This window comes from Nannospalax galili, unplaced genomic scaffold (assembly GCF_000622305.1).
Source record: "Nannospalax galili isolate Female #2095 unplaced genomic scaffold, S.galili_v1.0 scaffold1480, whole genome shotgun sequence".
NCBI lineage: Eukaryota > Metazoa > Chordata > Mammalia > Rodentia > Spalacidae > Nannospalax > Nannospalax galili.
The window spans coordinates 1,004-26,498 of NW_008346536.1; the positions used below are offsets into that span (position 1 = coordinate 1,004).

The window sequence follows — 25,495 nt, forward strand, 5'->3', positions numbered from 1 at the left end:
CACTAACCAGCCAGTCTAGTTGAAATGGTGAGCTCCAGGTTAAGTGAGAGCCCTTATCTCAAAAACTAAAGTGGCATGGTAGCACACACCTTTAATCCCAGCATTTGAGAAGCAGAGGCAGGAGGACCTCTGTGAGATTGAGGCCAGCCTGGTCTCAAAAGATAGGAAAGAGGAGAGAGAGAGAGAGAGAGAGAGAGAGATCGTAGAAGAAGCCAAACAGAGAGAGATCTTAGAAGCAGCCAAACCTGGGGGTGGAGAGATGGCTCAGTTAATAAACATGAGGACCTGAGTTCAATACCCAGAACCCATGTTTTAAAAAAGCAGGGCATGGTGGTACATGGTGCAATCCCGGCTCTGGACAGGAATATACAGAAGAATCCTGGGGCTCCCTGGCCAGCCAAGCTAGCCTACTTGGTGAACTCCAGTCCAGTGACAAATCCTGTCTCAAAATCAAAACAACAAACCAAGATGGACATAGCTCCTGAGGAACTACACCCAAGTCCTTTGGCCTCCACATGCAACCAGCATATACATGTGCACCCAAACATGTACACATATACACCAAAGAAAAGAAAGAAGCCAAACCTTGACTTGGACTTTCAGCCTTTAGAATTGTTGAGAAAATCAATCCCTGTTGTTCGGACCACCCAGCTTGTGGCATCTTGTTATGATCACACTAGCAAATGAATACAGTGAGTATTCAGTACATGTGTGGGAAACAATCCACTAAATGGGATCGTGAAGGTAAAGACCATGCCCCTCTCCCTCATGGAGGTTACGAGCTAGGAGACCTACCTGCCGCTGCTGCAGCTGCTGCAGACCATGCTGCCTTTCCTCCTCAGAGTTGTAGAAGGGCATGGAGGTGCGCAGTGGAATCAGGAGCTGGCATATCTTCTCATGAATGCTGCCCCAGTCAGCCTTTTGATGCACTGGACCACTGACAAGAATACAGACCTCCATTATCTTTATCTTCGCCTCCTCCTGGCCTAGCTACCAGAAAAGGAAGGCAGCACGACCCTGCAGGGAGCTCCCAACCATTTCTGAGATGGAAATCTGTTTTCTCTCCTACATTTAGTTGATCCCAACTGCATTGGGATCTCTAGCCACCAGGGAAATGCAGATTAAAACTGCCTTGAGATTCTAGTCAGAATGGCTCTTAAGAAAGCAAATAACAACAGATGCTGGCAAGGATGTGGGGAAAGAGGAAAATTTATTTATTGCTGGTGGGAGTGCAAACTAGTGAGGAAACTATGGGAGTCAGGATGGGAGTTTCTCCAAAAAGTAAAAATATAACTACCATACGGCTGAGTTACACCACTTCTGGACATACACCGGAAGGACTAAGTCGATATACCACAGAGATACTTTCACATTCATGTTTATTGCCACACTGTTTATAATGGTCAAGATATGGGTCCAGTCTAACTGTTCATCAATAGAAAAATGAATATAGAAAATGTGGTACATATACATAAGAGAATTTTATTCAGTTGTAAAGAAAAATGAAATTATGACATTCATAGGAAAATAGATGAAACTGGAGATTATGTTAAATAAACCAGACTCAGAAAGACAGATACTGCATGTTTTCTCTCATATGTGTAATACAGATTTAAATTTTATTATATATGTATGAGTGTATTGCCTACATGTATGTAAGTACACCCATGTCATGCAATGCCCATGGCAGTCAGAAGAGGACAGCGGATTCCCCTGGAACTGAATGGCTGTTAGCTGCCATGTTGGTTCTGGGATTTGAACCCTGGTCCTCTGCAAGAGCAGCCAGTGCTCTTAACCACTGAGCCAGCTCTCCAGCCCCTGTAGATTTAAATTTATACTCACACACACATGACATGAAAGTAGAAAGCAGACTATGAAAAGAGGGGAAGAGGTCTAAAGGGAGGGAAGGCCAGGTGTGGTGGGGCACGCCTTTAGTCCCAGCACTCGGGAGGCAGAGGCAGGTGGATCTCTGTGAGTTCAAGGCCAGCCTGGTCTACATAGTGAGTTCCAGGCCAGCTGGGGCTACAGAGAGGAAAGGAGGAGGAAGAAGAACAGAGGTAATGGAAATATGTATCATAAAAGCAGAAAGAAGTATTTGGGGTAAAGAAGGGAATCAGCAAGAGAGCAATGTGGTGTGAAAAGTATGTATGTATGTATGTATGTGCATGTATTATAAAATGTCACAATAGAACCCATTGGTTTTGTTGTTGTTTTGAGGCAGGGTCTCTCTGTAGCCCCAGTGGCCTGGAACTCACTATGTAGACCAGGCTGGCCTAAATCTCAGAGATCTGCTACTTCTGCCTCCCAAGTGTTGGGACTAAAGGTATGTGTCACCACACCTGGCTAAAAACCCATCTGTTGGTACGCTAACCAAAAAATTCATTAAAAATCAACAATAAGACCAAGTGTGGTAGCACGTGCCTTTAATCCCAGCACTCCAGAGACAGAGGCAGGAATATCTACAGAGAGTTCAAGGCCAGCCTGATCCAAGTTCCAGGTTAGCCAGGGCTACATAGTGAGACCCTGACTCACCCCCCTTCCCAAATCAACAATAGAAACTGTGTTTTGATTGAGGAGGGGAAGGAAGGATGTCTTTTCTGCAGAGATCTGCATTCATTCCAAGGTCATGCATGGATGCTGTGGCTCTTCTGTAAAGAACAAAGGCGATTTCACATTGCTAACATCATTTTCAAGGTGTTTCAACACTGAAGTTGATAGATGTGAGGGCCTTTTTCTTGGGGGGGGGGATTTATATAGGAATGATATGGGTCTAAAAAAGACCTTATAAACATGTTTTCCTATAGCTAGTGTCACCAAGAATACCACTAGCATTGTCTTTAGAGGTCCTGATGGAGGGTGGGAGCATTCACATAGACTTCACTGGCATGCCCTCCAGGCCCTGTGGTTTAGGAGATAGTCTTGCATGGAGATATTTGATGCTTTGAAAATGAAACAAAATCTGTTATAATCATTTTAAAGGTAAGGAGGCATAGGTGAGGAGAGAGAGTCAGGAGTTACTGCAAGCCTGTATGCCAAAGTCAGTGTTTTTGGTGCTCTAGAAAAGATAGTGATAGGGCTGGAGAGATGGCTCAGCAGTTAAGAGCTCTGAGTGCTCTTGCAGAGGACCCAGGTTAAATTCCCAGCATCTACATGGCATCTAGCAACTGTTTGTAACTCTAGTTCCAGGGGATCTGATGCCCTCTTCTGACCTCCAAGGGCATTGCACAACATGGGTGCACTTATACACATGCAGGCATTACACTCATACACAAAAAATAAAAATAATAATAATTAAGAAAAGCATTTGAAAAGGCTGGGCATGGTGGTATACACCTTTAACCCCAGCACTCGGGGGAGGGGGCAGAGGCAGGCAGATCTCTGTGAGTTTGAGGCCAGCCTGATCTACATACAGAGTTCCAGGTCAGCTGAGGCTATGGGGAGATCCTGTCTCAAAAAGATGACAAAAAAAAAAAAGAAAAGAAAAAAAGAAAAGAAAAGAAAAAGATAGTGACAATTTGGTTTGCAGAATTTGGTTTGCAGATTTTATGATTGTTATACATACATTTTTGTCGTTTGTTTCTTTGGACAAGTTCTCACTGGGTAGCCTTGACTGTCCTGGAACTCACTATATAGCTCAGGTTGGCCTCAAACTCATGGCAATTCTGCCTCAGTCTCACAAGTGCTGGGATAGTATGAGTGTCTTACTTTTTCACATCTCCATCCCATTTGCACCTTTTTGTTTACAGTATTTCTAGTGGATGTGATTTGGCATCTCATTTGTATTTATTTGCATTCTCCCAGTGACTAATGATGGTGAGCATCTTTTCATGTGCTAATTAGCCATGAAATTTTATATCTTCTTTAAGAGAATGCTTATTCAAGTCCCTTGCTCCTTAAAAAAAAAAAATTAAAAAAAAATAAAAAAAAATAAAAAAAAACCTACTTCCTTTATTGTTTTTAGGAGTTCTTTACATATTCTAGGTACAAGATCTTCTTTAGGTGTATGACTTGTCAGTGTTTTCTCCCATCCTATGGTCTTCACTTTTTTTTTTTTTCTTTTCCTAGTCAGTTTTAATGAATGGAAGTTCTATATCACAGAACCCAAGTCGGGTTGAGGATTTTCTAGTAAATCTGTTCTGACCCTAAAACTGCTTCCTTTCATAAAATGCAAAGGTGTACCCAAGCTGAGTTAAGAGATGAGTTTCTTGAAGGAAACCCTCAAGTCAGGATGTTCCTTCTTTACAATGAGTCAGGGAAGCCAGTTCTAGTCCTGAAAAGATTAATGGGCAACAAACAAGCTGCTGCATCCTTCTTAAACAGGAAAGTCATCTGAACTCACAGGTACTTTTCAAGGTGGCAGCGGCTCTGACAGTTTCTAGTACAGAGCCCTGGGCTCCTCCTGGAGCCACTGCTCTTCTACCACCACCAGCAGTAGTGGCAGTAGTGGGTCAGGGCATGGCTAGCCTTGGCCATCTTTTGTGTGTCTGTGTGTGTGTCTGTGTGTGAGACATGGTTGGCCTTGGCCATCTTGTGTGTATGTGTGTGTGTGTGTGTGTGTGTGTGATGGCTAGCCTTGGCTGTCTTTTGTGTGTGTGTGTGTGTGTGTGTGTGTGTGTGTGATGCTGGCCTCGGCCATCTTGTGTGTGTGTGTGTGTGTGTCATGGCTGGCCTCGGCCATCTTGTGTGTGTGTGTGCGTGTGTGACATGGTTGGCCTTGGCCATCTTGTGTGTGTATATGGTGTGCTTCCTTTTGAGCACTAGGCCCTTGCTACAAAAAGCCTCCAGTAGCTCTCAGGACAGCTGTCCTCAGTGTCTGCTGGTGTTCACTTGCTTGGCTCTCAGTGATCATCCACCTCATATCAGAAAGCAATGACCTCCATCAGTTAGGGACACAGTGATCTGGGCAAAATGGCCAGTCTTGAAGATGGCTACCAGCCCAATCACAGGCTCACATTTTCAGTGCCTGGTGGACAATGATGTAGGTATGTTTGATGGTGGCTTCTTCCACTACAGAAACAGCATGGTACTCCTCAAATGGCTCTTCATCACAATGTCCAGAGTGTGGTCATGAAGGGTATGGCTGGTGCTTTGCTTCTTCCTCATGTTGCTGAGTTGACTCATGGCTGGGTCTTCAAACATGTAGGTCATTATTGTTGCTGGAGAAGCTTTGATGAACTGAGTTTCTTGAGTTCCTAGTTACAGTTCTCCACTTTGGTGAGCTGGCTCACCAGCTTGAGATAATATTCTTTTTTTTTTTTTTAATAGAAGAAAGAGTTTATTTGAGCTTACGGTTCCAGGAGAATTACAGCCCATCATGGTGGGAAGGCATGGTGGCTGGAGGTGGCTGGAGCAGGAGCAGCAGAAGCTAAGCTCTCACATCTTCACGTGAGTACAGGAAGCAAGAGAGTGACTGGAGATCTGGTAAGGCTTAAGAACTCTCAAAGCCCACCCTCAGTGATGTGCTTCCTCCAGGATAGTCACACCTTATAAGACTTCCCAAAACAGTGCCACAACTGGGGATAAAAATGTCCAAATACTTGGAGCCTATGGGGGACATTTTCATTCAAACCACCAATTCCACCCCCTGACCCCCCATAGGCTCATGACCATATAAAATGGAAAATCCATTTAGTCCAACCTTAAAAGTCCCCATATCAATACCAGTCTCAATACTATTCAAAAGTCCATAGTCCAAAGTCTCTTGAGAATGAGGGAAATTGCTTAATTATAAGCTCCTATAAAATCAAAAGACAAATTATATACTCCCAACATACAGTGGAACCGGATATACATTGCCATTCCAAAAGGAGGAATAGAGGCATAGTAAGGAAATACCAGACAAAAACAAGACCAAAAAACAGCAGGGAAAACACCAAATCCAGTAGCTCCATGTCTGACTTCTGGGAATTTACTTCCAAAGGGCTTAGATGGCTCAACCTCTCCAGTTTTGCTGCATGCAACATGCATCTCTCTCTTGGGCTGTACCCACTCCCTGTATGCAGGTCTTCTTGGCAGATGCCTCACAGCTCTGGCATCACGAACTTCTTGGGGTCTCCATTGCCAACCAAGGCTTCACCTTCACAGCTTCACACAATGGCCTATCAGGGCCTTCTATAGGCAGGGAAACCCCTGCTGCATGCTGTCTGGCCTCAGAGTCTCTCTGAAACTGTGGAGGAAGAACTGATGACCCCTTTACTGTTGCATCTTTCATGTCTCTAAAGCCAACACCAGGTGAACAACACTGCCAAGTTTGACTGCAAGTTTTTGATAGACTCCAGCCTGCTTTATCCATTTTAGAAGATTTTCTCCTTAGTGGTCCCTGCAGCATTTTCCTTTCATAAATTGGAGGCTTAACTGGGTGTGGTCTTGCCCTGGAGGTGCTCTCTGCATTGTTTAAGTGAGAATCTCTTGGCCCCTCCTTAATCACTTTAACTTCCTTATCAAAGGGATCCTCTCCAGCACATGCCAGGGCTCCAAAAATAATCTTCCTAGTGGTCTTTTTCAACCCATCCTGTACATTCTGTATTTCTTTCTGCTCCATTTGCTCTTTTTCACTGTAAATCTATATAATATTCACCATTAATATCCATGCCACCATTTCTACATTAGGCTGTCTTGAAATTTCTTCCACCAGAGAAATTAGTCCATGGCTTTTCAACTTACCCTCAAGCAAGCTTTTTGGCTGTGGGCAGACTCCAGCCAGATTCTGCCAAAACATTCCAATTGCTGGTTAAGTACTTATTTCCCTCTGGAACTACATTGTTCGCAGCACTACTTTCTGCCAGGAGCTTACTAGAATTGCCTGTTAAGCTCACTTACAGAAATCCACCACTTTTCTAGCCCAAACTTCCAAAGTCTTCCACAATCCTCCAAAACCCCACATGGTCATGTTCTTCACAGTCAACAGCCCACTCTCTGGTACCAATTACTGTATTAGTCACTTTTCTGATGCTCTGATAAAAACACTGACCAAAGAAATTTATAGAAGAAAGAGTTTATTTGAGCTTACAGTTCCATCATGGTGGGGAGGCATGGTGGCTGGAGGTGGCTGGAGCAGGAGCAGCAGAAGCTAAGCTCTCACATCTTCAAGCAAGTACAGGAAGCAAGAGCGAGATAATATTCTTTATTGACTAGGGGATCTCTGAATTCAGAATCAGCTCTGGAAGGCACTCCAATGGCCAGGTCCCACCACTCTCACAGCCTTCAGTCATCTTCACCTTCCTGAGTGTCCTCTGTTGCATGAAATTTTTAAATTTTCATGATGTCCAGCTGGGTGTGGTGGTGCATGCCTTTAATCCCAGCATTCAGGAGACAGAGGCAGGTGCATTTCTGTGAATTCAAGACCAGCCTGGTCTACATGGTGAGTGCCAGGCCAGCTGGGGCTACAGGAAGACCCCATCTCAAAAAGACCAAAAAAAAAAAAAATCATGATGTCTTGTCAGGACTTGGGTTTGCTTTGCTCAGCGGGGGACCTACTGGCTTTGGGGTAGAGAGACTTGATCAGAGACAGAGTTTTGGACCTTGTCTTTTCAACAAGCCATTTATTTCAAAGTTCAGATGGTTTTTATACATCCCAAGGAACTAGCAGTCACATGGGATATAGCAGTCACATACAAAGATTTGGGGTACAAAGAAACAGAACACATAGTCTGTTAATTGGCACCAGAAGGATGCTTAAGCTTTTACTCAAAGTTATCAATGCCCATCTAGTAATTTATTGGTCACAATGTTTTCTTTCTTAGAGTTAGAAGCATGGTAAACTTTTAGCTTTTAGCTCAGGAGTAAACTTTTAACCTGGCCTAATCTCTAAGCTAAGGATAGCTGAGTTATTTGTTCAGGACAAGGAGATGAGCTAAGGGTTGTTGCCCAAGACACCTTCCCACAGAGCAAGGAGCCTGCACTTATGTCCAGGTCACTGTCTCCTGCCAATCTCGCAGTGTTCTGCAACACAGGGATTATCAGAGCTGCTGTTTTCAGCACCCCTCCCTTTAGCAGAGAATGTAGCCTGGACTTAAAGGTTTTAGGCTCATCTCACCCTAGGGCCTGGCATCCTGGTTTCCTACAATATCTGAAAAGTATATTTTCCTTTGGTTCTTTATGCTTTTGATGTCCTAAAACACTGTTTTCTGATCTAAGATCACACAGATTTGCAACTATGTTTCCTACCACAGTTTTATTGCTTACCCTTAGACCTTTGCATATTAATTTTTGCACATGGTGGAAGGTAGGGGTCATAATCCATCCTGTTCCATGTCTAGTCTCAGCACCATTTGCTGAAAGATCCATTCTGTCCTCAGTGAATGGTCTTGAAACCCCTGTTGAAAGACATGTGGGTCTTGACCCTGTGGAACGACCCATGCCCACGTATGCAGCACTAAATGGACTCAGGGTTATGAATAACAACATAAAAAGGAAGACATGAAGTTGGGAAGATGATAGAGTGGCAGGCACCAGGGGGAGTTGGAGGGAGGTAATGGTGGATGGCCATGATCAAAATAGATTGCATAAATGTATGAGATTTTCAAAGAATAAATGATTTTTAAATATATGGGCTTATTTTCAATTCTATTTCATTAACCCATAAATTTATCCTTATGCCAGTACCATACTGTCTTTTAAAATACATATATTTTATTATTTTCATTTTATGTGTATGAGTATTTTGTCTGCATGTATGTGTATGCACACCCATGTTGTACAATGCCCACAGAGGTCAAAAGAGGGGGTCAGATTCCCAGGAACTGGCTGCTGGGAATTGACTTGGGGCCTCTGCAAGTGCAGCCAGTGCCCTTAACTGCTGAGCCAACTCTCCAGCACCATACCGTCTTTATAATGTAGCATTATATGAAGTTTTGAAAGTGAAAAGTGAGTCCTCTGTCTTTGTTCTTTTTTCCAAACTGTTTTGTTTATCATAGAGCCTTTATATTTTCATATAAATTTTGCAGTCAGCATGTCTATTTGCTTAAAAAATGGCAGCTGGAATTTGTCATGGATTGCACTGAACCTATAATTTTGGGAATGCTGCTATCTAAAGTATTTTAATTGATGACCATTTCATTTATTTATGTTCTTTCATTTCTTCAACAGTGTTTTGTAGTTTTCAGTGTATAAGTCATGTATGTCCTTGATTAAATTTATCTCTAACACCTTACAGTATTTTAAATGAGATAGCACTCTTGTTTAATGGAGTACTGTGTAATGTTTTTTCATAGAATTCTTAATTTCATTTTCAGATTGTCTATAGAAACAGTATAGGAATGCAGTATAGTTTTGTCATTATTTTTCATATTGACTTTATAAACCTGTTATGTTCATTTATTAGTTTTAATATAGTTTTTGTAAGTTCTTTATGGTTTTTGTATTATAAAACTGTTAGGGGCTGGAGAGATGGCTCAGAAGTTAAGAGCACTGACTGCTCTTGCAGAGGTCCCAGGTTCAATTCCCAGCACCCACATGGTGGCTAACAACCATCAGTAACTCCAGTTCCAGGGGATCTATGCCATCTTCTGACCTCCAAGAGCACTGCATGAGACAGGTGCACTTACACACATACAGGCAATACATTCATATATATAAAATAAAAATAGTAAATAAAATATTTTTTAAAACGGTTAGAGTTCTCCAGAGACAAAGCCAGTATATATTTTAGGACTTGGCTTATGTCATGTCTCTGAGCATAGAGAGTCCACAGTTCCCTATCTGCCAGCTGGAGACCCAGAAAGGCCAGAGCTGAGTCCAAAGGCCGAGACTTGAAGGCAGAGAGGGAGGAGAGGGTCTCCTGGTGTTAAGTCTGGAGTCCAAAGGCAGGGCAAATGGAGCACTTATAACCAAGGACAAAAGGTGGATGTCCCAGAAAAAGAGAGAGCGAATTACCCCTGTGCGTTTTTGCTAGACCGAGGGTATCAGTGCCATGAACAATGCCCATCCATATTGGTGAGGGTGATCTTTACTCAGTCTACCAATTCAAATCCTACGCTCTCAACACATCCAAAATAATGTTTTACTGACTCTTTAATACCCCTTAGTTCAGTCGTTTTGACACATAAAATTAGTCATCACAACCAGATCGTGTCAGCTGCAAATGACATCGTTTCACTCTTTTTCCAAGCCTGGAGTCGTTTATTTCATTGTCTTACACCTAACTGCCTTCACTAGAAACCCTTGTACAATACTAAACAGAGTGGTAAAACCAATGTCTCTGTCTTGTTCCTGTCGATTTAAGTTCTCAGTCTAACAGTCAAGTTTGGTTTCTTCTTAGGATCACGCCTGTTTGATCTAGTTCATCCAATCTATTGATGTGTACTTGTTCATAGTTCTCTTACGGTCTCTTATTCCTGTGTGGTCAGGAGTGATGTTCCCAGTTTCATTTGTTTTAATCCTCTGGACTTTCTCCTAGCCACTCCAGCTAAAGGTCTGTCAACTCTGTTATGTTTTCAAGGAGCCAACATTGGCTCACTGTTTCTCCCATTCTTCTGTTCTCTATTTCATTGATCACTCCTCTGATCTTTAATAGTTCCTTCCTTCTGCTTTCGTGCTTACACCTGACAGAGCCAGGCAGGAAAGACTTGAACACATTTTTAGTTTGCTCTTCTTTTTTATCACATCTTTCTTTCTTTATTAGCATTGCTTTTAAGAAAAATAACATAAAGCCGGGCATGTTGGCATACACCTTTAATCCCAGCAATCCAGAGGTAGAAGCCAGTATTTCACCGTGAGTTCTAGCCCAGCCTGGTCTACACAGTGAGTGCCAGCCTGGCTGGGGCTACAGGGATACCCTGTCTCAAAAAGACCAATAGATTAAATAAATAAAAAAATAAATAAATAAATAGAAAAAAAAGAAAAAGAAAGAAAGAAAAACAATATGATTATGGAAGGGGAATGAATTCCAAGTTCACATTACAGCAACAGTGATAAATTTCACAGTATAGTTTTGTCAGTAAATAATACTAAAATTTTTTTAATATACATAGAGAATTGTGAATTTATATTCTAAAATACAATTGCATATTTTCAGTTTGAGAGTTGTATCACTTTAGTTATTAAAGTACTTTAAATTTTTTTTAACTTTCCCAGACTATGATTTTTATCTCCAGAAGTTCAATTAGGTGATTTATATTTTCTGTAGGGCACAGGTGAAGGTGCACTGGGGTTGTAGAAGAGTAATAGAAAAATGATGGAACACCTCTTGGTGCCTGAGAATGGGAAAGATTCAATGTCAAGGCCTGGATGCCCGGGACCCCATCTGGAGTCAAGACCACAGCTGTCCATCAAGGGAGGTGGGAGGTCCATTCTAGAGAATAAATCCTCCCAAGACTAAAATTTGCAAATGACAGAAACCTCCTCTGTCCCCAGAATAAACCCAAAGCCACTGCCATGCACAACCTGGGACCTTGGGAGAGGGGCTGTGGGGAATGCAGCCACTTTGCCAACATCAGGAAGTTCCCCACCCTCCAATCTGCTCCACCATCAGCCCATCACCAGAGGAATGTTGAAACAACCAGCAGGTCCAGACTCATGAGAGGGAACCACAACTCCAGCTCATAGGAGTGAACCACAGATCCAAGTTCACAGGGGTTCTACAGCTCCAGGCTCACAAGAGGAGACCATAACACTGGTTCACATGAAGGGACTACAGCTCCAGGTTCACAGGAGTGGACCACAGCTTCAGGTTAACAGGAGGGGACCACAGCTCTGGCTCACAGGAGGGAGTCATAGCTCCAGGTTCACTGGAGGGAACCACAACTCCAGGTTCACATGAGGAGACAGACCATAGCTCCAGTTCACGGGATATTTTTAGAATTTCTTAAGATGGAATACTAAGTTACTAATTTGAGAAAGATTTGTTTTTTCTGCGTATGTGTGTGTGCCTGCATGAGTTTATGTGCATCACAAGTGCTAATGCCAGCAGAAGCGCAGAAGGTGTCGAAGTCCCTAGAGCTGGAGTTACAGGTGGTTGTGAGCTGGAAACCAAACTTGAGTCTTTGCCAGCCCCCAAGATATAATGTATACATGAACAACCACACATTCCTGAATACTACCAATTCACATGGTACCCTATACTGCTCTGCATGTATCCATGCACTTTACTATGTCATAGCTCTGTTTTCACTTCCCTGAAAGCATTTTTAAACCTCCCCAGTGCTTCCTTGACATAGATTTTTAGAGCATGCTATTTCCACCTATTTGAAACTTACCAATTTTCTTCTGCTATTTATTATTCATTTCATTCCATGGTAACTGAACACACTTCCAATGAGTTTAATCCTACCACATTTGAGATTTGCTTTATGAGCTAACTCATGGTCTACCCTCAGGAAGGTTTTATACTCACTGGAGAGGTGTGTGATTTTTGCTTTTCTCAAAGGCTTTCTACAGAGGTCTTTTGGGATTGGCAGGGTTTTAGTGCTGTTCAAGTCATGTTTCCTTTGGATCTTCTGTCTATTGTTCTGTCCACTACCGAAAGTGGGATATTGAAGCTCCTAGCTATGGTACTGGATTGTACTGCTCTCAATTTTGTCAGCTTTGGTTTTGTATTTTGAGGCTCTGCTCGTAGACATATAAAATTATGGGTTTTTGTATTTCTACAACCTATTAGACACTTTTCACTTAAATATGAAAAATATAACAGTTTGACTATTATAAATCATAATATGTTTTCAAAACAGGTAATCTAGGGGAGAGGTCACCAATGTTTTTCTGTTTTTCTTCTAGACAGTAACTATTTAGGTTTGGAGAGCTCTATGGTCTCTGTTGCAACTATTCAATCCCAGGTTGCAGCATGAAAGCAGCCGTGGAAAATACATGACTGCATCCAGGCACCCTCTCTCCTTCCTTCCTCCGCCAATAACAGAAGCAGGCAAGTGTTTTCTTTACACACTGTAACTGCTGCTATAGCAATGCCATAAAACATTTTAAGGATTTTGTGGTTTTTTTGGTGTTGTGGGGGGGGTAGAGAATTACTGCAAACAGATCAATAAAAACACTTATTGCCAGAATTCAGAAAACAGCGACATTGCAGGCCTAGAGGGACTAGTTGGGTAACTGTGTGAGCAATGGAAATGGTAACTTGTTCAACTTCCAGGCCCTTTGTCCAAGAAAGCAGCGGACATGTCTAGCCTTTCTCAATACAGGGAACCTTGTTTATATAGGTGTGGGCTCCCTCTTCACTCAGCTCTCATCCCAACACAACATAGGGTAGTAGTAAAGGAGCTGGCAAGAGTGCTTTCAATCAGGGCTCACACTTAAGTGGTCTGTGAGGCAGCTATGTCTTATTTAACCATTACTGTGTTTTAGTAACCCGAATTTCCATGTCTTTAGATAAGGCATTCATTCTACAGTTCACCTCAGTATCCCAGGATTCCCTTGAACTCACTATGTAGCTCAGGCTACCCTTGAATTTACAGTGATCCTTCTGCCTTAGGCTCCTAACTGCTGGGATTACAGGCATGGATCACCACACACTTATTATTGAACATCTCTGACAGTTTCCCCCTGCTGGCATTTAAGTTTATGTTGCTGTGTACATCAAAGGAAAAATGTAGCAAATGTCAGGCCTACAAGCTATGATCTGATGAGCTACAGCACTAACGTCTCTTTCATCCATCACTGTTTCAGTGTGTACTTCCATAAAATTATCTTTTTTTTTTCCTTTTTTGTCTTTTTGAGACATGGTCTTTCTGTAGCCCCAGCAGGCCTGAAACTCAATATGTAGACCAGGTTGGCCTCAAACTCACAGAGATCTGCCTATCTCTACCTCTCAAGTGCTGGGATTAAAGGCCTGTGCCACCATACCCTGCTAAAATTATCTTTCTTAAAAATGTTATATTCTAGGCCTGCACCAGTAGTATTGGTAGCATTGGCTTACGACCAAGCTTGACGACCCAAGTTCAACCCGTGGAGACCATGTGATAAAGCAGAGAGCTAACTCCCCCCAAGCTGGCCTCTGACTTCCATAGACACACGCACAATTAAATAATGTAATGATATTTTTAAATGTTCTATTACCTGGGAACATATTCACAATTCATAGTATATAAAATAAATGCATTTCACGTTATTGAGGAAATGATTTTATTATCTTGCTTATAGAGTATCAAATTGCCAGGTATGGTGACGCATGCCTTTAGTCCCACCCAGCACTTGGGAGGCAGAGGCAGGCAGATCTCTATGAGTTCAAAGCCAGCCTGGTCTACATAGTGAGTTCCAGGCCAGCTAGGGCTACAGGGAGACCTCAAAAAGACCACACACACACACACACACACACACACACACACACACACGCTTTCCCAGTTGGCTAAGGAAATTAAAAAGAATTACTTTGGCTGGAAAGATGAAGAGGAAGGATGAAGTGGAAGGCAAGGTGGCTGAATCTTTCCCTCAGGAACCAGATCAGTTTGATTTATTGGCTGTTCCAAGGTGTCTCGAATACACTTCCCCACCCAAAACTCCATCTGCAACTGAATCTATCACTCACCACCTCCTCCCTTTACCTAAGATAATAGATTTATTATGCATTCAGAAGTTCCCTTTTTCAACAAATGTTCATTGAGTATCTGATTTATGTGGATAGCAGGTCTAGGAAGATACAGAAACATAAAACATACAAGTAGAAAAAGTGAAAAAAATAGAAAAATCTGAGAGGGCTGTTTAGAATAGGAGCAATCTGATAAAACGACACTTGAGCTAAGAAGTGAAGGATGAAAGAAACCAGGAAGACTGTGGTAGAAGGGTGCTGTGGCTCTTAGCAGAAGGGACAACCCGGGCAAAGAAACTGAAAGAGCAAACTAGACTGACGTCAGTGATGGGAAGTGATGGGAAGTGCAGGCAGAGAGGTGATGGAGATTTTGTGGTTCCAAACCAGGTGCAGTGGCACATGCCTTTGATCCCTGCACTTTGGAGACAGAGGCAAGTGGATCTCTATGAGATTCAGGCCAGCCTGTTTTTACAGAGCAAGTTTCAGGCCAATTGGGGCTACAGGGAGACCCTGCCTCAAACAACGACAATAACAAAAGGGATTTTGTGGTTCCTATTAAGGAGGAAACAACAACGGGTCACACTTGCCATCCTTGCCCTTGTGATGCATACAGCCTAGTGAGGGACAGAGACAAGCAAGCTACCAATTTTAGTCCATGTCCTATGTGCTAAGATCAGGGAGCTACTGAGTGCCGGAAACACTGAGGACACCTGGAACAGTCAAGAGAAAGGAATGTTCACTCTGCACTTGGACCATTGCATCTGCCTCTGAATCAGGCAGCGTCTGCCCTCCAATCTCCCAGTTTGCTGCCTGTCATTTGCCTCAATGCAAATGACATCATGTCAGCTCAAAACCATCCACGGCTTGCCAGAGGGTGAATTCCAAACCCCTTGATCTGTGTCACTGTCTAGCCCTAACCTTTATCATCTGGGTTCAAGCTCTTTCTTCTAACTGATAATAGAGGTTTTCAAACGTTGTTTTTGACTCAGCTCAAAGGAAGAAATACATTTTACAAATATATATATAATATATATAATATATATATATATATATGCAGCATAAATGCTGGTTATGTTACTTATTCATGACCTGCCAAGCCCCAGTCTGCAGTGTGAAAATCACTGACTTCCCCCTCTACTACTCTTTCCCACTGAGCTCAGTTCTTTGACCCTTTGCCTAAAGGAGTCCTACATGCCAGGAATACCCTTCCCTTCACTGTTCCTTCACATAGCACTCAGCTCAAATGCTATTTCCTCAGAGAAACTTTTTTATTTACTTTTTGAGACAGGTCTCCCTGTAGTCCCAGCTGACCTGAAACTCACTATGTAGACCAGGCTGGTCTTGAACTCACAGAGATCCAACTGCCTCTGCCTCCCAAGTGCTGGGACTAAAGGCATGTGCCACCTTGCTGAGCCAGAGAAACCTTTTTAGATACCTTCCATCCTCAAGAGGCCCCAGGGCATAGCACATCCTGTGTGACAGCATTTGTCATATAGAATGTAGAATGACTAAAAAAAAAAAAAAAAAAAAAAAAAAAAAAATCAAGTCAGACTACTTTGTTAGGTTTTGAATGTCTGCATCCTAGTTTTGTGAGGCCCAAAATAGTCTGGGACTGGGGATGTGATTCAATTGATGGGAGTGCTTGTCTAGCAAGCCGGAAGGCCTGAGTTCAATCTCCAGCACTGCACAAAAGGGGCATGGTGGCACATACCTGTAAGTCAAGAACTCAGGAGGTGGCAGTAGGAGGATCAGAAGTTCAAGGTCATCCTTATAATAGTGAGTTTGAGGCTAGCTTGTGCTATATGAGACGCTGTCTCGAAAGGGGGTTTGTGTGTGTCTAATGTGAAACACATGTGAGAAGGAATTATGCTGAGTACACATAAACCAATCTCCTGTACTCCCCCGACCCACCAAACTCTTAGGACAATTAGTCCTCTTTTTAGGTCCTCAAGCACATCAGTCTTTCCCACTAGAAAGTCCCCCATTCCTGTCACCCCCGCCCCCATTCCAGGGCACGATGTCAATTCTTCAGCTCTGTATTTTCAGATCAATAGTCTACTCTCAGAGAAGCTATCTGCCCATTTTCTCCTCACATTTCCTTTGTTTTTGGACATTTCTCTCTGCCAGAGTTTTGAGGGAACTGGTCTACAGATTAGGCCCATTCATTTCAGCACCTGGAATAGTGCAAACACATTACTATGTGGAAAATCAGCACCGTGTGACAGGAGGCAGCCAAGACCACAGGGGTCTTGGAGACCTGGCTCCAGGCCGAAGGCCACGCGAACACTGACACGCCATCCCGACCCCGCCGGACAGGGAGGAGCTGGGCACCACATTCCAGGGCCTACCAGTAGTAAGTGACTGTACAGGCCGTGCACATCCGCTCGGCAGGGGCTTCGCACACCTCACAGCAGAGCCGGCGCCCCTTGGGCACCGCCAGCGGGTAGATCACGTTCATGGCGCAGCCAGCTGGGTCCGTCTCCAGGACGGTTGCCAGGCTAGCACACGCCGGGCGTCACGTGACGATCGCGGGCCAGTCCGGTTCACCATATTTCAAGGACACCGGGGAGGGGCGTGGTCTACCATCTGCGACAGGGGAGGCGGGAGCATAAACCCTTTAAATCCCTAAGGTTAAATAGCCGGAATTTGACTGCAATGGAATTCCAGTTTAGGAAGGTCTGTACGGTGGCCGGTAAGGACCAAACATATCCAGTTCCCTTTCCAGGCTAGGAAACCAATAAGGCATATGACTCTTGGATATTCGAAAATGACACTTCCCCTTGGCGCTGTATCGCTTCCCGTGGGCTCTTGGGCAGAACGGCCAACATTTCAAGACATGGCGAAGTCTGGACCTAGTGGCGAACCTGGTGCAGAGAACAGCCATAATCAGTACTGCGGCTGCGCACAGGCCAGGTACGGGGAGGGGGCGTGGTGCCGGCCGCCTGGTGTACGCAGGCGCAGTGTTTCCAGCGCGCTGATGGCGGAAATGGACCTGGATGCGGAGTTGCCCCGGCCGGCTGGCACTGCACGCTGGGCCGAGGTTATGGCTCGCTTTGCGGCCAGTGTGGGCGCGCAGGGCCGGCGGATAGTGCTGGTCACGTCGGGCGGCACCAAGGTCCCCCTGGAAGCGCGACCTGTGCGCTTCCTTGACAACTTCAGCAGCGGGCGACGCGGGGCAGCCTCGGCCGAGGCCTTCCTGGCTGCGGGCTACGGGGTTCTCTTCCTGTACCGCGCTCGCTCGGCCTTCCCCTACGCCCACCGCTTCCCGCCGCAGGCCTGGCTGTCGGCCCTGCGGCCTTCTGGCCCAGCCCAGTCGGGCAAGCTGAGTCTGGAGGCCGAAGAGAATGCACTGCCAGGCTTCGCTGCAGCTTTGCAGAGCTACCAGGAGGCGGCTGCTGCCGGCACCTTCCTAGCCGTAGAGTTCACCACTTTGGCGGAGTACTTGCATCTGCTGCAGGCTGCGGCCCTGGCGCTCAGTCCACTAGGTGCGTGCCCTAGGAATCCATCGGTTTCCTGGAGGCAGAGCCTTTCCCCGCAGCCTCTTTCCTCCACACCTCATGCCCCGCCAGCCAGGGAACTCGAGAAAAACCTGATCCCATACCTTTCCCGGATTTGTTACACTTTCTGCTTCTCTTCACAGGCCCTTCTGCGATGTTTTACCTGGCTGCGGCCGTGTCAGATTTCTATATTCCTGTCTCTGAAATGCCTGAACACAAGATCCACTCATCTGGGGGCCCACTGCAGGTGATGGGCTCTTCTCTTCCAGAGATCAGATCTCCTATAACCAATCTTGGGTTAATTCCCTCTTGATCTGGAGATGGCCTTTCTGCATTCTGTATGTGCTAGGCACGGGGGAATGCAGAGATGAATAAGATACTGCCCTCCTTCAAGGACCTCACAGTCTAGCGAGGGAGCTGGACCAGACATTATTACAAATCAGAGTGATAAATGCTCTAGTGGAGGTATGTACAAAGTGCAGTCAGATCGTAGGGTAGTGAGTTGGGGGAGTCAAGGCTTCCTGGAGCCGACCAAAGGATAAGCCGAGTGTGTAGTAAAGTGGGAAAGGTCATTCCAAGGGGAGTTAAACACAGTTGGAGTTTGCAGTTGGGTAAATGTTCTGGAAACCCAAGTACTTTGGTAAGACTGAAGAGGCAGTTTGCCTCTTAGGAAATATGGTATTCCTTCTGTGGAGGCAAAGGACACAGGAGAAAGTAGGAGAAAAAGAAAGTTTTTGCTTGAAAAGCATATTCTAGCCGGCAGTGATGGCGCACTCTTAAGTCCACCACTCAGGAGGCATCAGAGGCAGGTGAATCTGAGTTCAATGCCAGCCTGGTCTGCATAGTGATACCCTGGCTCAAAACAAACAAGAATATTCTAGAATTTTGAAAGGTGAAGTACGGTGGAGGGGGTAGACAATTTGGGGGTTATTGTAGTTTAAGGAAGGAGTTTGGGAAGGATAGTGTTATGGTTAAGATGTTAAGGTGATCTGGTGTCTTGGAACCTGAGAGAAATCATCATTTATCGAGTGATTTAAGTAGAATTTATAGGAGAAACTATCTGAGGGGCACCTGTAGGATAGTTTATTCACTTCTTTAATGAGTATTTATTGAGTTCCTACTGTATGCCATGCACTGTTGTGGGACCAGGAGATGAAAGCAACGAAGAGAAGTAGACTTAGCATTTGCGTTGTTCCACGGCAGGGGAATCACATGCATAGCCCACACTTGGGGGTTGTGAGTACCATGAAGAAAAATGAAGTGGCAAACTGCTATGCTATTCCTGTAACACTTGCTAACAGATCTCCCACTTTAAAAATTCTGGGATCTTTAACCCATATTTCTTTATTTTCCTTGAAAGTATACAGAATGACTCAGCATTCCCATTGGAAGGGTTTAGGGCACATGGCAGGAGTTTGGAGCAAGTGAAAACCACAATGGTGGTATCCTCTCTGATTCCTCCATTACTCGTTTAGTTACAACTGAACAGATTCTAAGTGCAAACCAATGCCACTCTACCAGTGTAAGATGTTTTGGACTGAAAGATTTAAAAAAAACCAGTATTATTGGACTTCTGCCAAAGTAACGTTTGAATGAATAAGCAGATTTATATTTGTTTGAGGGTTGTTAGTTTGTTTTTAAAGGCAGGGGGATGGTTAATGAATTGTAATGAGGATAGCAGAACAGGACTAATTCAAAAAGCATAATTTGCTCCAAAATGGGTATGAAGCCTTGAATTTAGGCAATGTTATGAACTTAGGCGTTAAATTAGGCATTTAATATATTCAGAGAAGTTGGGCAATTTAAATTTATATAGGCAAAAAATCAGTCCCTGATTCTTAGTCACCTGGTAGGCAATGGCCATTGTTTGCTTATTAAACTTTTCTCTTTCCAATACAGATAACAATGAAGATGGTGCCAAAAATGCTTTCTCCTTTGGTTAAAGACTGGGCTCCCAAAGCATTTATAGTTTCCTTTAAGCTGGAGACTGACCCCTCCATTGTAATTAATCGTGCTCGGAATGCTTTGGAAGTTTATCAGCATCAAGTGGTGGTGGCCAATATCCTTGAGTCCATGCAGTCATTTGTGGTTATTGTAACCAAAGACTCAGAAACCAAGTTATTGCTCTCAGAAGATGAAGTAGCAAAAGGCTTAGTGATAGAAGAGAAGATAGTAGAAGATCTTCAGTCCCGACACACAGCTTTTATATGTGACAGAAGCTGAATGAGAGGCTCTTCTAGGATCAAAAGTAATTGTCCAGTGGACCAGTGTGCTCACAGTTGGCAAGAATTAGAGTAATCCTTTGCTTGATAAGGATAGACAGTAAGGAAAGGTTAAGTGGTATGCAGGCAAATAATGGCTTGGTATTTATCTTTTACTAACAGAACCACCTGACACACCCAAATGGCTTCTTGATTTGGAAATTGAACATAGGGCCACATCTTGCTTTTCAAACAAGACTTTTGTGGAATTAAGTATTCTACAAAATGCACATTCGGAACTGAATGTGGAAAGGATTATGATGCATGAATGCTCATGCTCTGGAGATCAAGTATTTATTGGGTGCCTACTATGTGCCAGGACCTGTGTGAGCTATGAGGGTTAAAAAGATGAGTAAACATCTCTCATTCAGGAACTGGATGTATAAAAAATTAAGTGCAATAAAGTATGTGCCCACAAACTGACACATGGCGAGGATGTCCTCTTTGTTTTTTTAATACATTTACTAAAATGAGACTAGGAAAGACACTTCCCTAAAGATAGATTGCCTGTAGATTACAGAGCCTCCTACTACATTGACTTTTTACTAATTGTCCTAGATTTAGTCCATATTTGAGTAAAAATTTTTCAAATATTTTAATATTTTTATGTGTATGAGTGTATTGCCTACATGTGTATAAGTGCATCTGTGTCATGCAGTGCCCACGGAGGTCAGAAGAGAGTGTCAAGTCCCCTGGGACTGGAGTTATGGGTGATTGTTAGCCACTATGTGGGTGCTGGGAATCAAACCTGGGTCCTCTGCAAGAGCAGCCAGTGTTCTTTAACTGTGGAGCCATCTCTCCAGCCCCTAAAAGGTAAACTTAACCTGGCCCTCCCCTTGGGACCAAGAAGGGGGCAGTTGATAACCTCTGTCCTGAGGGAGGCATTATAGTGTGGTAGAGACTATGGGGTTTGATTAGGCAGCTGGGTCACCTGTTAGCTTCATAAACTTAGGCACATGACTTAATCTCAGTTTACATACCTGTACTGGAGGGATAAGCAGGAAAATAATGCTAAAAATCAAACATGAGCCTCATGCCTATCACTTCAAACTCAAGCTGTTGCAATAATTGTTTTCTCATTTAGCAAGTCAATGTTAGGCCAAAGCCCTGCTTGATCCTTGAGTCCCCAAGAAACTTGAAGTTCTTACTTTCCTGTGCTTTGGGATAGGAATGTATAAATAGTGCAGAAAAATAAGTTAATGATCTGTATAAAGGCTAGCCCAGGATGCAGTTGGGAAATACCATTATTAATGACTTAGAAGTAGGCAGTGTTCCTGTTCCATGTAAACACTGGATTTAGGGGCCGGTGCCAGTAGTATAACTCATTATAGAGCACTTGCCTCAAATGTGCAGGCCTCAGTATGATCCACAGCACTGTACAAACCTAATTTAAAGTGCAATTCATGGTAGGTCATGGAGTTGGGAAAGGTCACCAGAAGAATGCTGACAAAAGTGGCAAGGTAAATTGAAATACTTCATTATATTGTATGACCTTCCACTGAGGAAGAATCACTGCGGCAGCCTAAAAAGCAGCAGTTCCTTAGAGCAAACACTTTAAATGAACTTCAGGGGTCGAGCTGTCAAAGCCTCAGAAACAACAGACTTAGCAGTAGCTGCAGCACTGGTGCAGGAAGTAAGAGATTGATTATCCTCCTGACATCCAAAACCTTAGGAGGCTGACTCATCTTTGAATGTACATACAGTGAAGGTTAAAACTAGAATCGACCTTAATGTTTTCACAGTATTAATTCTCAGGGGAACTGTTCCATACTGTTTTTTTCAAGTTCAGAAGCATCAAGTAGTCTTCGTGGAGTTACTTCATAGGTTTCCCCGTTCAGTTTAGTGTAAAACAGTATTTACCCAGGTAGAAATTTCAAGAATTTGCATAGGTCTGTATGTATGTTCTAACAAACAAATGCTTGTGGTGGGGGGCGGTGACACGATATGAGCTAACAAAGGCAAACGAGGCACTGGATCGAGACTGGTGGACCAAGGAACATTTTCTAAGGAGATGATGCTGAAAGTGATAAATAAAAGCTGCCTGCAGGTCCTGGTAGCAGTGAACATTTTGGGGCGGGGGGAGTTGTAACAGAAAATAAAGGGGATTATCTAGCCAGGTAATGTGTGCAGAACCAGCAGAAGGCAAGGTTTGCAACCAGAGTAAGACCAAGAAATTTAATTCGTGTTTGGAACACCAGCAAAGCAGAAACCTCCAAAAAGAGCGAAAGGGAGCTTTGACGAGTACCTGGAATGTTGCAAAGAGAGTAAAGGTGGTAGAAGTTCAGCCTTAGCTAAAAGTGTGCCTTTATCAAATATCTATTTGGGGGACTGGAGAGATGCTCTGTTACCAACACCTATGTGGTGGCTCACAACCTGTCACTCCAGTTCTGGGGGATCCAATGCTGCCTCTGGCTTCCAGAGGCTCCTGCATGCACATAGTGCACATAAACTCACCAAAGGAAACAAACAAATAGAATAAAACTTTTAAATACATTTTGCATTACATAGGTAAGAAGGCTCACCGAAACCGACTTTGCAGCAATTTGGTTTCAGTCTTCCTGGTAATTCTAGTCAAACCCTTTTTCTACATTTTCACAGTACTTAGCTGGGTCCAAATGAGTCTTATGTACCCTAGTGGTTAGTGAAGACGGGCTACAGTCAGAACTGCTGACACACATAGTCGCCCCCCCCCTTTTCTGCTCTTATACAATGTATTTTGATCATTTTCCACCCCAACTCTTTTTCCAGGTCTGCCTTCACCTCCCTACCCTCAACTTTTGCATTGTCTTTGGGTTTTGTTTCGTTTTGTTTTAAGACAGGTTCTCCCTGTAGCCCCAGCTTCCTAGAACTCTGTAGACCAGGCTAGCTTTGAACTTACAGAGATCTACCTGCTCCACCTCCAGAGTACTGATATTTAAAGGCCTGTGGCCATTCCGCCCAGCCATGGTTTTTTGTTGTTGTTGTTGTTGTTGTTGTTGTTGTTGTTGTTTTTAAATAACCCATCAACTCCACAATTTGTGCTGTCCATATAGGTGTGGGACCATCCACTGGGGTCTTTCCACCTACCAGGGGCCACACTCTTAAAACTGACTCTTGGTCCCGGCCCACACCTTTAATCCCCAGCATTTGGGAAGCAAAGGCAGGTAGATCTCTGTGAGTTCAAGGGCAGCCTGGTCTACATAGTGAGTCCCAGGCCAGCTGGGGCTACGGGGAGACCCTGTCTCAAAAAGACCAAGACAAACAAAAAAATTGATCCCCCCCCTCCCCAAATGTTATCAGCTGTCAATAGCTCCTCAGGGGTGGTGGCTATGAACCCTTCCCACTTCATGCTAGAACGTTGACTGGCTTGTGCAGGCAACCACAGTTGCTGTGAGTTCATGCGTCCAATGGGCCAGTCGTCCAGTTTTGTTACTGGTTTGGTTTGGTTTTTTGGAGACAAGGTCTCACTCTAACTCAGGCTAGGCTGGAACTTATTAAATAACTCAAGCTGTCTTTAAACTGGAGGCAAGTCTCCCGCCTCGCCTCCTGCGTGCTGGAACTCTCACGCCCGATTTTTGAAGTATCTTATAGGAAGATAAATCTAAGGCGGGAAACAATTCCAGAACAGGATCACAATGTCTGTGCAGCCTCTTCGCTGTAGGCCTGCCCCACACGGTTACTATGGTTACTGCCTCCTCCCGAGCCAATGGCGTGAGCTTGTACCAGATGCTGCCGCCAGTCCCACTCCGCCCCGCGCCCTGGAGGCCAATGGCGTGCGCCGTAACAAGTCCTCACAGGAAGACCGGTCTGGAGGATGAATGGCGTGCGCCGTATCCATGGTTCCCGCCGGAAGCCGGCCTGCGCGTCACCACGTGAGCGGTTGCCCTGACCGCCGGCATCGATGGCAGCTCGCTCTGGGCGCGCTCACGGGAGAGTCCCGGGCCCTGCCCGCTCAGGGCTTTGCCCCGCTGTCTAGTCCCGGGCTTCGGCCTGAAGAAGGGTCGGGATTTTCAGGTCCAGCCTCCCGCGCCGCTTAGCGCCGGGCTCTGACTTGGAGCCCGCCGGAACGAGGCCGGCGCTCCTTTCTTCCCCTCCGCCACCGGGTTGGAGGCCACACCGCCCTCCGAGACCCGCCCAGCCCTGCTCTTTTTGGCCCAAGTTCGTCTCGCTCAGCCTTGAATGCCGGTGGAGCTGCGGAGGCCGGTGGTAACCCCAGCATCCGAGGTCATTAAGTCAGTTGCCTTCTGCCTTTCAACCTGCAACCTCATCCACTTCTCTCATCACTCCGAGCACCGGATTCTTCATCCTCTTCATCCCATAACCATTTGCACCCTTCCCTGTCCTGGCTGCGCAGTATTGCATGTCCTTTGGTCTCCACCACCCTGTCATCTGTGGGCCCCCTCCTTCTGTTTCCCAGCTGCAGGGCTTTGCGAGGCTGAATAGTTCTCATTCGGCCTAGCAATCGCAGGGAGGGTTTTCAGTTTCCCTGCAAGCTTTCTATCTTGGTTTAGAGAGCAAAGTGGAGAAGTAAACCTTGGTAAATTACATATTAGGCTACTGCAAGCCTAGTGTGTTTTGAAAACAGAAAAAAAAATTAAAATGGTAGTTTGGAGACCTATGTCAGGTTTACATGTAAATAAAGAAGGTTGGTCCTTGTTTAAGTGCTATGTTAAAGACAGAAATTTGAGGAATGTATTCATACTTTTGAAAATGTCATTCAAAAATGATCGTATAACGGGATCTTGACTTTAAACCCAAACATTTGCTAGAGTGGAGATGCTTGAACCCGTTTATATGCCACTCCATTTCGTTCCATTTTCTGTAGAAAACACTTGGTGATGTGGGCCAATAAAGAACAACTTAAATATTTTTGTCAAAGAAGCAGGCCGAGTAGACTTTTAAAAAGACTGGTACAGAAGTTCTTAAATGTAGATTGAGCTAATCTAGATGCTGTGAAATTTTATTTTAGACCAAAAAGCATGACTTAACTTGTATTATAGTATGTGTTCTTTAGGGAGACTTCCTATTTCTTTTTCAGGATTCAGGTTTAAGTGTAAATCTGTTTTTGAGGATATATAAAGTATACATCTTAATGGGTACTTTGGCATTTTTAGTGATATTTTGATCTTTCAGACCAATTAAAAGCAATATTTCTGATGTCTCAGGCTTAGAGTCAGGTCTGACAGAAATGCTGAAAAATTTAGTTCTCTCCTGTAAGAAAAGAAACACGAGTTTTGCAGCTTTTTCAGCTTTTCACATTAAATAACATGAAGTCAAATTTCTTG

The 25,495-nt window shown here is 44.2% G+C and overlaps 3 protein-coding genes across 4 annotated transcripts in view; 2 read left to right on the forward strand and 1 right to left on the reverse strand.

Moving 5' to 3' along the window:
• Positions 1-585: 585 nt before the first annotated feature.
• Positions 586-17,048, reverse strand: Zmynd12 (zinc finger MYND-type containing 12; the record flags this gene model as incomplete). The annotated part of the gene is made up of 3 exons (XM_008842839.2): positions 16,822-17,048; positions 796-937; positions 586-676 (listed from the first exon to the last, which is right to left on the reverse strand). Coding segments are annotated over exons 1-3 (343 nt in total), but the record flags the coding sequence as incomplete, so codon positions are not given.
• A 195-nt stretch (positions 17,049-17,243) lies between these two features.
• On the forward strand, positions 17,244-20,654 carry Ppcs (phosphopantothenoylcysteine synthetase). Of its 2 annotated transcripts, none has more exons than XM_008842827.2 (3): positions 17,244-17,386; positions 18,114-18,217; positions 19,870-20,654. In XM_008842827.2, exons 2-3 carry the CDS (start codon positions 18,125-18,127, stop codon positions 20,191-20,193), a joined length of 417 nt encoding a protein of 138 aa, XP_008841049.1. In that variant the 5' UTR covers positions 17,244-17,386; positions 18,114-18,124; the 3' UTR covers positions 20,194-20,654. The 2 variants fall into 2 exon arrangements, with proteins under 2 accessions (XP_008841049.1, XP_008841048.1); XM_008842826.1 differs by lacking the exon at positions 17,244-17,386 and adding an exon at positions 17,389-17,958.
• Positions 20,655-24,085: 3,431 nt separating this feature from the next.
• The window catches only part of Ccdc30 (coiled-coil domain containing 30), a 151,551-nt gene continuing 150,141 nt past the window's right edge, over positions 24,086-25,495 (forward strand). Inside the window, exon 1 of the mRNA XM_008842840.3 lies at positions 24,086-24,434. The gene's annotated coding sequence lies outside the window, so the exon portion shown is untranslated. The remainder of the gene's footprint in view (positions 24,435-25,495) is intronic.

What these genes read in the sequence shown, in the direction of transcription:
- Ppcs (XM_008842826.1), top strand. Translation starts at nt 17,451, where the DNA reads ATGGCGGAAATGGACCTGGATGCGGAGTTGCCCCGGCCGGCTGGCACT. An exon ending in CCTGGCGCTCAGTCCACTAG is followed by an intron (nt 17,959 to 18,113) that starts GTGCGTGCCCTA and finishes TTCTCTTCACAG; the next exon opens with GCCCTTCTGCGATGTTTTAC. An exon ending in CATCTGGGGGCCCACTGCAG is followed by an intron (nt 18,218 to 19,869) that starts GTGATGGGCTCT and finishes TTTCCAATACAG; the next exon opens with ATAACAATGAAGATGGTGCC.